Source organism: Cetorhinus maximus, chromosome 3, assembly GCF_964194155.1.
Source record: "Cetorhinus maximus chromosome 3, sCetMax3.hap1.1, whole genome shotgun sequence".
In the NCBI taxonomy this organism is placed as follows: Eukaryota; Metazoa; Chordata; class Chondrichthyes; order Lamniformes; family Cetorhinidae; genus Cetorhinus; species Cetorhinus maximus.
In genome coordinates this window covers 187520326-187538272 of record NC_135881.1, presented here as the reverse complement: position 1 = coordinate 187538272, position 17947 = coordinate 187520326, and the positions used below count along the sequence as shown (strand labels likewise).

The 17947-nt window shown below is 40.7% G+C and overlaps 1 protein-coding gene across 5 annotated transcripts in view; it reads right to left on the bottom strand.

The window, feature by feature from the left end:
* Positions 1-17947, bottom strand: part of brd9 (bromodomain containing 9) — a 66667-nt gene that overhangs the window by 11444 nt on the left and 37276 nt on the right. For 4 of the 5 annotated variants that reach the window (XM_078539429.1, XM_078539431.1, XM_078539433.1 and 1 more), the window contains exons 14-16: positions 16765-16836; positions 14268-14376; positions 11913-12083 (exon numbers count right to left, since the gene is read on the bottom strand). In XM_078539429.1, the coding sequence (XP_078395555.1) occupies positions 11913-12083; positions 14268-14376; positions 16765-16836 (352 nt within the window). The remainder of the gene's footprint in view (positions 1-11912; positions 12084-14267; positions 14377-16764; positions 16837-17947) is intronic. The other variant, XM_078539434.1, reaches the window with a different exon arrangement.

Sequence of the window (17947 nt, the reverse complement as noted above, 5' to 3'; positions counted from 1 at the left end):
CACTTCAGAACCTATTGGACCACGGCCATAAGGACTATATAAGGACCAATTACTTTCACTCTTCAGATACCATAGCAACATAATTACTAAGCAGCCATCAGCTAGGCCAGAATGCATTTAAAGTAAAGATATTACAGAAACAGGTCACAAGGTAGAGGTAATTACAGATGAAGCCCATTTTACTTCACCTGTATCACTGCATTTGATTGTTTTTAAATGATTACTGGATTTTCATCTCTATCAGCCCTTTCTAAGTATTGATCCCTTTCTGCATGAAGAACCATATAATTTATAAAATTACCTTTTACCAGTTTGAAGCGATGTTGCTCACATTACTTCCAGTTTTATTTAAGCTAATACTTTAGGTTTTCCTTACCATTTACTGTTGTAAAGTTCTGTATAACATCTTGTCTCAAACGTCTCTTTTCTGGGCTGAAAAACCCAAATCTCTCTGCTCTATTTGCATACCTGACACTGCATATCAGCCTTGTGACTTTTTTCTGCATCGCCTTCCATGCTCTAACATCTTTTTTTCTTGTACATATGATGCAGTAAAGGCCAGAATGGACACAGACTATTTCCAGTAATTCAAGGGTGGCAGGACAATGATTTAAGAGCAAATATAAGAGATTTGGGTCAAAGAGCAAGAGAATTGTTTTCTTTTAAACACAGATGGCTACGAGGGTGTGGAATCCATGACCAGAGTTAATGATAGAAGCAGGGACCATTCAAGTAATAGGCAATTGAACGACAAGGGGAATAATAAAGATGTATGGGAACAGGGTAGGCTTTTGGGATTAGGACTGATCAGATACACACCAACATGGATTAGTTGAGCTGAACAGCCTGTGCAATTCTAATTTCTGTCTGACTCTAAATTCAGAAGGGAGGTAGAGGCTGCAGTGCCTGCCTTTAGGTGGTAACAATAGGAAGGAAGAATATCTTGCTAAAAAAGAAAGTGAAGGATAAATAGCAACAAAAGCCAAAACAAAACGGTTGAGCTAAAAAAGGATGTTTGCTATTCTGGCAGGTTTTTCTATTTGCGTCACCACAAATGGTAGACCACAGAGGATGCAACTCTCAGCTTTAGCATTCTGTTGCCAAGGGGTTTGCAAGATGACTGCTGGAAGATAGGGAGGTAAAAAAAATGTTGTTCTGGGAAAGTCTACTCCACCAGTGCCACATCACTGCCAGCACCTATAGTTTACACCAGAAGCCAGGTGTAAACCAGATGGATTTCAGAGATACAGCTCTGCTGCTATGTATGTTCTCTTTGAGAAGATGGGGAGTGTACAATGCAAGTATTTCTGTACCAAGAATGCTTGTAGACACACAAGAAAATTTAAGCAGAGCAGTGTCGGGGTTAAAAGGAAGGTTAAGAAAATACTTAATAGCATCAGTCTGCATGGTAATGCTGACCTCAAAGCTGGCCTGCTCAGAGTAATAAATGCAGGTAAACAAAGGATCTGCTAGCATCTGATTTTTATTGATCAAAGCGTGCTTCACAGCAAAATATTCTAAGAGTCCTTACAATTTCATTACTTTATTAATAAGGCAGGTGCAGCAAGATATCTTAACTACCACGGGAAGTTAGAACAATTGAGATAAACTGGAAGACTTCAATGTGAATTCACCCTGCAACAGTATACACAGTTTAAATGCTGTCATTGATATACACATCACACAAAATTCTGACAATTTAGATTTAAATACATGGGCTTTTGCTGCTTCTGCCTGTTAGTGCTGGGTTATAAAAATTCTAGCTCTTCCATCACAAACACAACATGGAGGCTTCATCTCCTGCTCATGTATAATTTACATCATGTAAATACACAAATCTCATACAGGTTGTCAATAAAGTACTAACCTGACACTAAAGCTGAAAATTACTCTGGAAAGTGTTCCTCCTCTTGGTAACTCGTATTTCTGAGCATGACAGCCAAAAATTACAACCTCGTTTTCTGCATACATTTTCCATCTTTTACACAAATAAAAATATGACTAGCATGATAATGATCACTCAGCAGACCATTCTTTCTCTTCAAAGTTCTCCTCGGAGGATGGAGGTGTACAGTTCCTTAGACATATCTGGTACATTGGTAAAGTAGCCATTCTTCATGTACGAACCCAGTCAGCAGTATTGGAGGGATCACAGCCAAGGGTGGCCTTGACCTTTAGCTAATGCCGATTCCGTGCTGCTGACATCTACACACCTCTCCCCAACATTTGAGAAGCCAAATATGCAGTTTGAACTGCACAGCTATTTTTGTGCTGCTGTCCAAGTTCTGAGATCTGCCCACAATTGTAAAGCAGGGGGTTTCAGAGCACTCGAAATTGAGAAAACGAATTCCATTTGATGTAGCTCTGTGCAATTTAAGACACCTCCACATTTATACTGAGGTTCTGGTACAACAGTGGCATTTAAGCACAGCCCGACATTCCCCAAGACTGCCTTTCTACTCTACACAGGATGAACAGGAAAAGGCTTATGATTTCTGAAGAACTACAAAAAATTAGGTCCTAGATGCTGACCATGTCTGCTTTATATTATGTGTTCAGCAGGAGGTGTGATGAGCTTTCTGACAACAGAGCACTAAATAAAAAGCACCAATAAGATCACCAATTAGACTTTGCCTGCAGCGCAATTTTTGTTCACACACAAAAACACAAACGTGCTTGTCAAGGAGAGATAGTTTCTCTTGTGTGACTTATTGAATCTCACTTTCATCACCTCCTGCGCTCTCAAAGGTGCCCAAGTTAAAATTTGTTTTCCCAGTGACTATAGTTAAATGAGCTACACTAGCGGTTAATGCGGTGCTGAATGAAAACGACAAATTTGTAGCTGTATACAGTATTGTTAAATTAAGGAATTGAACCTACTGATGACTTGTGGCAATAAAAAGACTATGCCATTTATGTTTGAATAATTATCAAGCAAACCATTAAAGTTCTCATACTGACTGAGAAACTTCCTTTCAACTGCATAACTACGTGATTGTGGTAGTATCCAACAGGCTGATCATGTGATTTATCCCAATGTAACTTCAGTACTTTGTCATGTGGTGAAGTCTAGCAATCAATCACAACCGGAATGCAGTTCTTCCCAATTTATCCTTATATGCACTGATGTGCATGTCAAGAGTCATTAAAATTAGCTCTGCAAATCTCTCAAAAAGTTCTAGGCAACATGATGACGAAAGATTTTACTCCAAAATCTGATCTCACTAACTAAATATCCTCCTATAATTCATTATTGCCCACTTTCTACATTTGTTTACATCGTGCAGCACACCTTTGAGTAACTGTTTTATATGGAGCGTTCGTGCCAAATGGTGAAGAATCAGATGAATGTGCTGCTGTAGATCAGCGATATTGATAGATCCATACTGGAAATGTACAAAGTTAACATTATACTAATCATTTCTTTTCTATCCTAACCTCTAATGTCTCACCTCCACAGTATAGTTCTGTGGTGCTGCCCTTTTCTGGATTCGCCCCTCCTTATCATATCATGGATGTAATAGCCCAGGAACTTCTGGTTTTGAGATCATTGGAGACCAGAAAAGATGTGCTGCGGGGCTCCTTGGAAGTCCCGTCACATGGCCTCCGTAGGAATTTCCTGGGAAGTTTGAACTTCTGATGGATCCTCTGAAAAAGTCTCCAACTCTGAGTTAGATTTGGAGACTTTGGACAGTTCCGACTTAACTTACCTGAATAGTTATTATATTAGGAAAATCTTAGTCTAACTCCTAGGTAAGTGTACAAGCCCCCCCAAGCCAGACTCCCAACCCTCAACCACCCCACCGATACACCTGAACCCAACCTGACTAGACCCCACTATCAACCTACCCTTTACCTCATCCATCCTAGCCCTTTACCCACTTACAGTCTCCTTTAAGAGCTTTGGAACATTTAAACTCTTTATTTACCAGAATATGGCAGCTAGTGCTGTAAAAAGGTGTGCAGATTCCCTTTGCTGACATCTCTGAGGTTTCCTGCGCTGAATTTGGAAAGATCTTCCATTGGAAGATTAACTGGAGGAGGCTAAGTGGGTATTTTTTGGTCTGATCAGGGTCGGAAATAGGGGTTCCGACCCTGATTGGCGACTTGGGCCAACATTGTTTAGAATAGTCCCATGCTGGCATAGCATCCTTTGACTGGGTCTTATAGTTCCAGCTTTGACTCGCTCCTCCATAGTTTGCATTCTACCCCTCATTTGTAAACATGCAAACAGCTTTCATACACGTGCCAATCTTGTCACTTCCCCCCTGCCTCACCCCTTACATCCCATCATAGGAACAAGAGTAGGCCATTTGGCCTGTCAAGCCTACTCCACCATTCAATTTGATCATGGCTGATCATCTCCCTCAATGTCCCGCATTATCGTCATATCCCTTGACGTCATTGGTCTTCAGAAATCTATCGATTTCTGTCTTCAATGATTGAGCTTCCACAGCCCTCTGGGGTAGAGAATTCCAAAAATTCACCACCCTGTGAAGAAATTCCTCCTCATCTCAGTCTTAAATGGCCTATCCCTTTTCCTAGGTTATGTCCCCTAGTATAGACTCACCAGCCAAGGGAACCATCTTATCTACATCTACCCCATCATGCCCTGTAAGAATTTTGTAATTTCAATGAGGTCACCCTTCATTCTTGGAATACAGGCTCAGTCTGCTCAATCTCTCCTTATAAAACAATCTCACCATCCCAGGGATTAATCCGTTGCACTCCTTCAATGGCAAGTATATCCCTCCTTAGATAAGGGGGCCAAAATTCTGCACAATACTCCAGGTGAGGTCTCACCAAGGCTCATATAACTGTAGCATGATATTCTTACTCCTTTACTCAAATCCCCTTGCGATGAAGGCCAGCATGCCATTTGCCTTCTGATATGACTGATGCAGTTGGTAAAGTGGAGTTATTTAAAAATCCCAGAGGGAAACTTAAAACAACTGTCATAACCTATATAAAAACAAAAAGCTAAAAGCTACTGCGGATGCTGGAAATCCAAAACAAAAACAGAATTACCTGGAAAAACTCAGCAGGTCTGGCAGCATCGGCGGAGAAGAAATCAGTTAACGTTTTGAGCCTTCATGGCCCTTCGGCAGAACTGAAGCATAGTTAGGAGAAAGGAGAAATATAAGCTGGTTTAAGGTGGGGGGGGACGGGGGGGGGGGAAGAGAGAAGTTGAGGGTGTGGTGATTGTGGAGATAAGCAAGCCGTGATAGGAGCAGATAATCAAAAGATGTCACAGACAAAAGGATCAAAGAGGTTTTGAAGGTGGTGATATTTGTCTAAGAAAAGTGCTAATTAAGCACCTCACCTGGAGTATTGTGCAGAGTTTTGGCCCCCTTATCTAAGGAGGGATATACTTGCCATTGAAGGAGTGCAACGGATTAATCCCTAGGATGGTGAGATTGTTTTATAAGGAGAGATTGAGCAGACTGAGCCTGTATTCCAAGAATGAGGGGTGACCTCATTGAAATTACAAATTCCATTCTTAATTAGCACTTTTCTTAGACAAATATCACCACCTTCAAAACCTCTTTGATCCTTTTGTCTGTGACATCTTTTGATTATCTGCTCCTATCACGGCTTGCTTATCTCCACAATCACCACACCCTCAACTTCACTCTTCCCCCCCCCACCGCCCCCACCTTAAACCAGCTTATATTTCTCCTTTCTCCTAACTATGCTTCAGTTCTGCCGAAGGGCCATGAAGGCTCGAAACGTTAACTGATTTCTTCTCCGCCGATGCTGCCAGACCTGCTGAGTTTTTCCAGGTAATTCTGTTTTTGTTTTGTGTCATAACCTATAATTTTAAGTGTTATGTTTGGGATGCAACTCTAAATTCAGGAATCAGACCACCAGTTCGAGGCTTCACATTAAACTAAATGAAACATTTTATTAAGTTACACAGGTTAAAATATATATTCACACATGACTTCAAATTACTATCATAACATCTAACAAATTCCCAAACTAATCGCCATTAAGGCGACAGCAACCCATAGACTTAACCAAACGCCAGGCAAAGCATTTTCACCTGACAAATTCAAAATGAGGTTCTTTTCACTTTGGTTTCTGTTGAGCCAGTTGGAGACTTACTTTTGATCTCACATTGCCTCTGCTCTGCATACCTGAAAACTGCTAAGTTATACCTACCACTGCCCATTGAATGTTAATTCCCATTGTATCAACAACCTCTGAACTAAACCTTTAACAATAAAACCCCTTTCATAGTACCAATTTTATTAGTAATATAAACGTATTGCTTGGTATCTGCTAGATAGGTATCATTTTTCACTTCACTTCTTGAATGTTCTATTCAAAAAAATGCAAATGCACGCTCTCTCTCTTACATATCAAAACTAGTACACAAAGCACCCAGACTAGCTGGCTTTAATCTAATTTATGACACACCCACAGACTAAACCTCTATTTTAAAAGAAAAATCTTTTCCAATATTATATACATCAATAGCTTCGTGACACTTCCTAATTGCTGGCTGCACCTTCATGCTAGCTTTTAGTGACTCATTAACAAGGACACCCAGGTCCCTTCGGACACCCATATTTCCCCAACCTCTCGCCATTTAAGAAATACTCTGCCTTCTTGTTTTTTTCTACCAAAGTCAATAACTTCACATTTATTCACATTATACTCCATCTGCCATGTTCTGGCCCATTCACTTCGCCAGTCCCTGTCCTCTTGAAGCCTTCTTGCATCCTCCTTACAGCTTACATTCCCACCCAGTTTGGTGTCATCAGCAAATTTGGATATATTACAGTTGGTCCGCATTTACATAGATTGTGAATAGCCGTGGACCTAGCATGGATCCGTGTGGTATCCCACTAGTAACAGCCTGCCATCCTAAGAATGATCCATTTATTCCTACTGTCTGCTTTCTGTCTGAAAACTAATTCTCATTCCATATGTATGTTTCCCCCATACCCATGCGCTCTAATTTTATTTACTAACCTCCTGTGTGGGACCTTATCAAAAATCTTCTGAAAATCCAAATACACCCCATCCACTGGTTCTCCTTTATCTATGCTACAAGTAATATCCTCAAAGAAACTCCAACAAGTTTGTCAAACATATCTCCCTTTCATAAATCCACATCGACTCTGCCCTGCCCAATTTTACCATTCCTTTCCAGTTATCACATCGTTAAATAATAGATTCCAACATTATCCCTACTATGGAGATCAAACTAACAGCTCTGGAGCTCTCCATTCTTTCTCTTCCTCCCTGCTTAAATACTGGGATTACATTTGCTACTTTCCAGTCTGCAAGAACCTTTCCAGAATCTAAAGAATTTTGAAAGATAACCACCAATGCATCCACTATCTCTCTAGCAACCTCCTTCAATGCTCGGAGATAAAACTCATCTGGGTCCAGGGGATTTATCAACCTTCAATCTAGTTAACTTAAGTTATGCCTCTTCACTAATGCTAATTTCTTTTAGTTCCACAGTTTCACAAGTCCCTTGTTTGCCTAGCATTTCTGGGAGATTTTCTGTATCTTCTTCCATGAAGACAGATGCAAAGTAACTGTTTAGTTTCTCCGCCATTTCTCTGTGCTCCACTACAAATTCTCCTGTGCCCACCTGTAATGGGCCCACATTTGTCTTAGCTAATCTTTTCCTTTTCACATCCCTAAAGAAGCTTTTACTATCCACCTTTATGTTCCTCACTAGTTTGCATTCATAATCTATTTTTCATTCCTTAATCAGTTTCTTGGTCCTCCTTTGCTGGGTTTTAAATTGCTCCCAATCTTCAGGCTTACCACTTTTTCTGGCACCCTTTTAAGTATTTTCCTTTAATGTAATGCAATCTTTAACTTCTTTCATTAACCATGGTTGATTTATCTTTCCCTTGTGCCTTAAGGGAAATCTATATCCTGTTGTAGACTGTGTAGTATTTCTTTAAATACTAGCCATTGCCTGTCTATTGTCAAATCTTAGTGTAGATTCCCAATCCACCATAGCCAACTTGCCCCTCATATCTTCATAACCTCCTTTCTCCAGATTTAAGACCCTAGTTTCAGAATGAAGTATATCGCATTCAAACTTAAGGTGAAATTCTATCATATTATGGTCACTATTTCCCAAAGGCTCTTTTACAGTAAGATTATTAATTAGCCCTTTCTCATTACATAGCACTAAATCCAAAATAGCCCAATCTCTAGTTGGCTCCTCAATGTACTGCTCCAGAAACCCCTCGTACGCACTCCAGAAATTCCTCCTCCAGAGTATTAGCGCTGATTTAGTTAACCCAGCCTGTGTGTTAATTTAAGTCACCCATTATTAATGTATTACGCATGTTACATGCATCTCTAATTTCCAGATTTATACTGTGCCCAACATTACCACTGCAGTTTGGTGGCCTATAAACAACTCCCAATGTTTGTTGCCCCTTGCGGTTTCATAGCTCCACCCAAACGGATTCTACATCTTGATCCTTTAATCGAAGATCCTCTCTTACCAATGTACTGATCTCATCCCTTATTAAGAGTGCTACCCCAACTCGTTTTCCTTTTTGCCTAATCCTCTTAAATGCCAAATATCCTTGGATATTTCGTTCCCAATCTTGGTCACCCTGTAGCCACGTCTTCATAATTGCTATTAAAATCATACCCATTTACCTCAATTTGTGCATTCAAATCAACTTTTTTGTGAACGCTACGTGCATTCAGATAGAGTGCCTTTAATTCTGCTTTTTTTAAACTTTACTCTCTATTCTGATCGTATGTGATACTTGCCTATGCTTCATCTATCTTCTATTGTTGGTTTCTATTTTTCTGCTTCCTTTTACCAGTTTGCTTCTTTCGAATCGGAGCTCCCCTCAGGTTCCCACACCTCTGCCAATCTAGTTTAAAACCTCCCAACAGTACTAGCGAATCTCCCTGTGAGGATATTGGTCCTAGTCCCACTAAGATGCAACTTGTCCATCTTGAACAGGTCCCATCTGCCCCAGACCCAGTCCAACAACCCTATGTTATTGCCACTCTTGCTGACTGTGTATTGACATTAATTTGAGATGAACTGCAACTTCCTCCAGCTTAATGTCAGTAAAACTGAAGTCTCACATTTTGGATCCTGCAAACTCCTTTGCAGGTTCAGCCTCAGTTCTATCGATATCCTTGGCTGCTAGTTCAGGCAAAACCCAAAGGGTGCAGACCAATGCTGCATTGCTTGACCCAAGCTCAACTGCCTCAGCCCACATCTGTAACATGACTTGCCTCCGTGCCTACCGCCAACGGCGAGTCTTCTTGCTTTCACTGCTTGTAAATTACAATTGGTCCAGAATGTTGTGACCTACATCCTCACCTGTACTAAGGTACAGAAAGCCATTGTTTACATACTTAAGAAAAACAACTAAGATCCTCATCATCCTCAAATCCCTCCACAACCTCACCCTCTCCTCCCTACTCAATTTCCTTCAGATCCATGTTCTTAGTCTACTCCCCCAATCAGCCTACTGCTCCCTTTGTTTGACCATCGATGGCTCCTTCCTCAGGCACTAGGCAGCCACCACCTGGAACATTCTCCCTCAGGATCCCAGTCCTGTTACTTTGCTCCATGCTTTCAAAAAGATCCTGAAGTCCCTTCTCTTCGAGTATACTTCTGGCCCTTCAGAGCCAATTTCTTTTCTCCCTCCTGTTTACTGGCTGCTTCTTTTCCCAGCAAAGCACTCAAATGTGTCTCTATGTGAACAGCTCTATAAAAATAGAAACTCCTGCTATTCAAGCTCATTTCCAATCACCTATCCAGACCAGTTTAAAAACTATTACAAAATTCAAGTGACTTCTATTTTCTTCAATAAGCAGCTAATCTTTTATCATTCGCGAACACCACAACCATGGAAGTTGCCAGTATTTAAAATATGCAATTCATATAATTTCATTGTTATTTTGAACATAGACACTTGGCGTTACAGGCTTGATTTATCCTCAAGTAGCTTTCTCCTACAATCTCACCTAATCCAGCTGCTGAGCAACCCCAAATGGTTCCACAGAATGTACAACACAGTAACAGGCCACTTGGCTGAAATGATGCATGCTGGTATTTATGCTCAACACACGCTCTTCCCACCCTCTTCACACCTTACCCTATCAACCTAACTTTCTGTGCCTTTCTCCCTCACGTAATTATATAGTTTTCCTTAAATGCAAAGGAGATGCATTATATGGTACAAAGGCTCCCAGAGAATACTCCATGTAATCAAGTATTAACAGGCCCCTCATCTTTAGAAGAACAAGCCAATTAAAATATGCTCGTTACTGAACAATCCAACTGGAGACTTAAATTGAAAAAAAGATTAAAACATCATTTGTTTAAACCTGGATTCGGGACTTCAGCCAATATGAATACAGAATACTCAAAATGGGCAAGAGAATAGGGAAAACTGAAGTTTCATCAAACTTTACTGACTAGCATTTTACATGCATTAACAATTAGCCTTATTTTTGAAATTAACTTGATGTCTCCCTTTTCACACTAGTCGCTAGCCCAAGAATGGCATTTGCCCAGAAGAAGATAGCTACATAGATGAAATATTGAGAAATATAACACAGAAGACAGATAATATCCTGGAGGCTAGAATGTCAAAACTAGATTTCCTCACCAGTCTCACTGTCACTACATTTTTAGCATTGCGTTAATGTGTTATTAGCTAATGATTCACAATATACTAGACATTAAAAATATCTACTTTGGCTGATCCTTCTATTCCCAAAATTATGTGTGTGTGCTAGAGACTTCCAAAACAAGAACAAGATCATCAGTTTAGTACTAATGTCCTTTTTATACAGTTGCACTACTTTTTATTTCCACACATTTAGCATGCACGGTCATATTTTTCAAGTATACTTCACACACATGGTTACATATTTTGTGTGTAGAAGGATGTGGGTTTGCCTTGTGGTAAGCCATTTTTCTGTCAAACAAATAGTCTAAAATATTTTTGGCTATCAGAGAAAACTGTTCAGGCAACATGGCAGGACTTTGGGTTGCACATAAAAACAAACTTTTCACTAGCAGAAACCGCTGTGTACTTTTAGATATGCACCTTAGATGAGGGCAACCTTATCACACATGCATAAATGTTCTTTTATTAAAGCCATATCATTTCTGAACATCACTGCAGGATTTTGTGAATAAGTTGCATGCAAGATGCGTGAAGCTCAAAACCACACATAGCATAGCAAGACGATCATCTGCAGTTAGCTTAAGAGAAAATGATGAATCCATACAGCTGAACCTAGAGGGTCGGCAGAACCCATGATTAGCCAACGAAGGACTGACTCCAGCAGAGGGCTTGGCTAGAACCATGAAAAGAAGTGAATGAGACGGAACCTTAAGGAGGCAAAAAGGCATTAAGTGGAACAGAAAACACAACTCCAGTGTATTATTTTAAGTTAAACCTTGACTGCAGAACAAGGGAAGGTACGTGTAAACTGGTAAGACGCAATTATAGAACTGATACCTGGATGCATTTCTTCACCAAAAGCACTTAATACCTGGAATAGTCTTCTGGGTTGGTTAGTGGAGACAATATCTCTGGGAATAATTCAAAAGTGGTTAGATACAATGCTTGGAATGGGGCGGACGGCGGGGGTGGGGGGGGGCGGGGGGAGGAGAAAAAGGAAGAAAAAAAATGGAAGGAAAGACAATAGAAGATTTCTACAAAAGGAAGAGCAGCTGCATAAAATGGCCTCCCTCATCTGCAATTATTCTCACTGTAATTCTACAGTACCACAACAGAACGTGCAGAGACACAAATCGAATCCTTCATACTTTTTCCAAAACAACCAACAAGGGTCTTGAGGAGAGTTACTGAAGAATAATCAATCCTTATGCACTGCAGGCACAAACTGAACCAAGGCTAATTTAACTTAGCTTATACCTAGGTGATGCTGCTCACGGTCGGAGTTACTGGAGATTGAGCTGAGATTTGAGGAAGGTCGAGAACTGACACGTTCTGTTTGAGCCTCATGCAAGTCTTGCAGCAACTTGGTGGTCTCATCCAGATTTCTCTGGTTATCGTCGTGATCAGGCTCCTTCTTCACTACTTTCCCTAAAATGTGACAAATTTTCAATTAAGGTCTGGCTTAGGTATCTTAGGAAACTGGACAAGTTTTTAAAAGGGAAGGGAATGCAAAATGCTACATGTAAAAAGTTTTATTTTGCACTTAAAAAAAAAATGGTGAATTTTCTGTGGGCAAGGGATGGTTATGATGAGAATTAGAATGCTTTCTATTTCAGTTACCCAGTCAACGATAAGCAATCTCAGGTCTAGCATAAGTAATGCTCCACTTATTGTGACCCAATAATCCACCTTACTCCTTACTGCACTGCCGTAACAGTTTTCTATTTCACATACCAATCATCGTATGGTCTCAGAATAAGACTACTGATTTAGCATTGAATTTCAGATAGATTGTGTATGCTTGGAACCCAAGCCCAGCAGAAACTGAATTGGGAATAGACAGATTAATTTTATGTGGGAACTTTGCAGACAAAAGAGTCTTCCGTCTCATCAGTCTCAGTGGTTTTAAACTTGGGACCCAGAGCTTAAAGAAGAGCGTGCTATTCTACCGGACTATCCAATTCCCCATCGTGGCATTATTTCAACAAGTGAATTTTGACAGACGAAGGCTTGGATACATGACTACTGTTTGTTACTATTTGACAGCATTGGACATTTCTTGCTAATTTTCTGAAGTATCTCAGGTAGAAAATTGAAACTCTTTCAAAAACTCACTATAGGAAATTACATACATAATTAACCAACTAAAAATTATTTAAGCAATTGGCCTGCAGTGCTGCGGAATGCTGTGATGCATGTTCACTTAGCTGCTCAAGTATGTGGATACAAATGATTCAAGGAAAGAAAAAACAAAGCTGAAACAAAAACTAGCAAGAAAACCTCATTCAAGAGATCTGAAAATTCTTTAGATTGAACCGAATACTGCAAGAAAATCAGGAAGTCCCAACAATATACACAGGAAGGTTGGCAGTGTTTGAAGCTGTCAATTCAGCAGTTCAGTATCAAGCCATGAAGAACAAAACAAAAAAAAAAGACATGCATTTATGTAGCACCTTTCACAACCTCAATGTCCCAAAGCACTTTATAACAAGGGAAGTATTTTTGAAGTGTAGTCACTGTTGCAATATAGAAAATGCCACAGCCAAATTGCACACAGCAACCTCCCACAAACAGCAATGTGATAAAACCAGATAATCTGTTTTTAATGATGTGGACTGAGAGAGAAGTATGAACCAGAACACCAGGGACAACCCTCCAGCTCTTCTCAGAAGTAGTATCATGGGTTCTTTAGCATCTACCCAAGAGACCAGAGAGGGCCTCGAATTAACATCTCATCTGAAAGAGATCACCCACTAAGTACCGCATTGGGGTGTCAGTCCAGATTTGTGTGTTCACAGCTTTCTGATTCAGGAATGAGAGTGCTATCCACTGACCCACAGTGGACACTACGGGATTGAACGACTGTCTTCAGCTCACTGTCTTTGCCAAGTCACTAAAAATACCATACTGTTATGTTTCCTTGACACAATTTCAGGAAAATATAGTGTACACTATATGTTTAAGGAACCAAAGAGCATATGCAAGTTGTCACAAAGTTATGGGGTGGAATTTTAAGGCTCCCCCGTCAGCGGGATTTTCCGGTCCTGCCAAAGTCAATGGACTTTTGAACAGCTTGTTGCATTTTAAGGTCCCACACTCGCCATGAGGGGGCCATAAAATTCCACCCATGGTTTTGTTCCTTACAAAATCATTGAAGGCACAGATAGATTGTATACGTTCGTTTCCCTCTCAGCCCCTTCCCTCCATTTTTGTGACCACAGGATAACCTGGAGTGGTCAAGATTACAAAAAGGAGCAAAGTAGCTGCCAATCTGTAGGATCTTCTATTAATAATCTGCTTACAGCATTACCCTAGTATCTGAACAACTTCCATAAAGGGACAGGGAAGTTCAGCAATTAAATATCACAATAATACTCGAGATCCCAGATACTTGTAAGCAATGCCAGAGGATACCAACTAGCGCATCAAGGTATATCTATGAGTGAAGCAAAAAAACAGTGGTTTTAGATTACTTCTCCTGAAGAGAATGTTTAAGATTGCATATATTTAAACGTGTACAAGTATCTGTTAGGATTCAGGTTAAACTTCAGGTTAAGCCTATCCCTACAAAATCATTTTTAAAAAGTGTTTCAAAGTACAATTTGCACTTACCGAGTGAGTTCAATAAAGAAATATCCAAGGAGACATCAGAATAAGACTTTACAGGGATGAAATCCAAACCAGTTCGATTGTCGCTTGCACTACCATTTGCCCCTCCAGCCTGTAGCAATTAATAAAGTACAAAGTTTTAACCCATAAAACGTAGGTTAGACTTATTATCCTGTAACGTGTCTCAATGTTACTTTTCTTGGCTTACAGACAAATGAATATTTCACACTTCAATAATTGTTTATGCAGAAAATTATAGCTATGGTATGAACCCATTAATACAGGTGGATCAAATCCGATCAGCGAAAATCTATTCAACAAATTACGCTTGGAGGTTAGAACTGTTTTGTTAATATATTTCCCAAACACTAATCTGTAAAATTTTTCAAACATCCTGCTAGTTCCGTGTTTCAGAAATCCATAATGCAAACTCACACTCAGATATGATGGGCCAGGACACAATTCTGATTAATACTGTCTACTGGGACACAGAATACTATGAAAAGACTCTTAACTCACAAAGATGACAAACGCATGCCCCACAGAGAGGACAGAATTTAATCAAGGCGATGGGAGTCTCACCTGCCGGCTGGAAAGCTGCTGAGGACCATGCATTGCCTCCTTTGAGGGAGGCCACCATATTAAGTGCCAGTCAGGCATTTAAATGCCCAGTGGCAGGCCTTCCCAGGATCAAGGACCCAGGGGGTCATAAATCTCACCCTGCCACCTCCCCTCCCCACCCCCTTTAAGAGCTGCTGGCCTCCTCACTGCTGTCAGTGCCATCGAGGGAGGGGGGAGCAGTGTTAGCTGCTGGAAATGCACCAACCAGAGACAGAGGATCAGCAATGGACCCAGGCCACTGAGGCCAGATGGGCCGCTGGCTGGGGGAGGGGAGGGGCTCTGAAGAAAGTGCAGAGGTTGGCTCTCAGTGGGCCCCCCCTCCTGATGCCAGGTTCCATCGTTGTTAAGCACTTGGTGCCTGACAACAAGGGGAATCCCCCAACTCACAACGGTAAACCTGCAAGCAAACTAGACAGGGTTTGCTTTCGGGCTTCCTGCTTGGCAACAGCCCTGTTCACCGCTGGTCGAATACCAGCCGAGGTAGGATGAGGCCCTTAACTGGGTATTAATTGCTCACTTAAGGGCCTCAATTAGTATCAGGGCGAGGACACCGTCCACGACGACTTGATCAGGGCAGAGGCAGAAAGGTGGCAGGGTCCCCACCCGGACCCTTCCACACAATTAAGTGCCCCCCTGGCCTCTTGGGAGAGGGCATTACTTCCATACGTCAGTTTGTGTTTCAAAAGACACACCATATTGAAAGATACATGCCTTACTGAGTTTGTAAGGTTTTTTGCTTCCCACCCTGTAAAACTTATTAAAGTTGCAAGTAACACTTCTTTGTCTAAATCCTTTTATTCTCAGACCTTTACAACATTTTTTAAGCTCTACCCCCCATGGTGGATTTGTGGTATTTGCTTAAGATACAAGGATTTTATTTTTCCCTCCTCCTTCCCCTCAGTTATTTCAATAATTCCAAAGGTATTATTCTTGTTCAACCGTTAATTTCCATTGGCATTTTGTAGCCATTTCTGAAACCGTGATCAAGGTAGGGCTGTACCAGGGAGATTGACTGCTCAGTCTCCTATGACTTATCTAAACATATGGCCATTCACTATGATCTGGGTTCTGACCAACATCAGCCTCAACATCTGATGCTATCAGCTATAACGTCCGAGGCCAGCACCAAAGCACTTACAATATTCCTCTGTCTCAACAACACAAAGCCCCCTCACCACAAAAGTCATTAGTTCCAAGTTACTCATTAGCTTAACTCAAATTAAACACCCTTGAGGCTCAAAACAAAAATGGGAAAATTGTCATCATTTTCTCCTCTAATGTGCTTCTCTCAGCTTATACCCGGGATATCGTGGTTCTACAGCAGCAAGGGGAAAGCTGCAAATGCCATGATGCATCACTCAGATCGAGTTCATCAACAGGAAAATTAACTTTCTAGTTCTTTTCCACCAATGTGCTGTATTCTGGGTATTGTAAATCTACAGCTGCAGGATGCACCTCTAGCCATTTCTTCACAGACCCATGTGAAACTTTCCAACTAAAGTCCCAAACTCTTAGCTTCTAAAGCACAGCTCTTTGACCAAGCTTCCAGTCACTACCAGCCCATTCTCCTACAAAGCCTCATCATCTGCTTTTTGGAACATTTAGGTCCCAGATAAATAATGCAAGCTGCCAATCAAGAGAAGGGACCATTTTGAGCTGTATTAAATTATACTATGACCCTATTTTCTGCTCTTTATCTCAGAGAGCTGGCTGTGCATTAGTTAACGGCTGTGTTTTCTATATTACAATAGTGACAACGTTTCAAAAAGTATTTCATTGGCTGTAAAGTGTGTTGAGACAGCCTGAAGTTGTGAAAAGTGCTATATAAATTCAAGGCTTTCACTTTCAGCATAACCTAGGAACATTCAGGTCTTCTCACCATTATTGGTTTAGATGCTTCTGGACAGGCAGGCTGCAATTTGGGTTCCTCTTTTATAAAAATTGCTGGAGCCTACAACAAAATAAGGAGTTAGTTAAGACAATGGCAACACAGGGGAAAGGAAAACATGAGGGAGGAGTAATCAGAAAATAGGGCAATGCACAATAATTGAATAGTTAAGTTACCTACTGAAAATTTAAATTTGAGAGAAGTGAACAGATTCAATCTGTTATAGATAATAAATAAGGACTGCCCAGTTTAATAGCTTTTACAAATCTTGCTATCATCTTAAATCAAACAGATTGCAACAGCTTATGCCCAAGAGATTGTGTATCATATGCACACATCAAATTTTAGTATTTTCTAGATATTCTCGAGTTCTGCTTCACTAATCAATCCCATAAACTCTCCTGTCTTTTGCAAACAGCAAAATCCAGAGTTCTTTGAACTGGATACCGTAATCAATTGCCAAATCCCATTTTCTTCTATTTTCTGGACGAGGTTGACTTTTTAAAAAATATTTGTTCACGGGATATGGGCGTCACTGGCTAGGCCTATTTGCTCTTGTTCAGAGGGCATTTAGAGTCAACATTATTGTGGATCTGGAGTCACATGTAGGCCAGACCCATGTAAGGACAGCAGATTTCCTTAGTGAACCAGATGGGTTTTTACGACAATGGTTTCATGGTCATCATTAGACTTTTAATTCCAGATTTTATTGAATTTTTATTGAGCTCAAATTCCACCAAGGTGGGATTTGAACCCAGATCCCCAGAGCATCCTGGGTCTCAGGATTACTAGTCCAGTGACAATACCACTACTGCACCGCCTCCCGCTGATGACATAAGATCAATTATAAATCGTGTGTGCGTGCACATGACTAAACCTTGAGCGTACAGGGCACAATTTCAAAATTTGCAGATGACACAACACTTGTAAGTATTGTGAATTGTGAGGAGGATAGTGACAGACTTCCAGAAAACATAAGCCAGATGGAATGGGCAAACACGTGGCAGATGAAATTTAATGCAGAGAAATGCCAAGTGAATATTTTGCTAAGAATGATGAGGAGAGGCAAAACAAAATAAAGGGTACAGAAACAGAAAAACCCGGGGACATGTGTGCATAAATTGTTGAAGATGGTAGGGCAGACTCAGCAAGTGGTTAAACGGCATACGCTCCC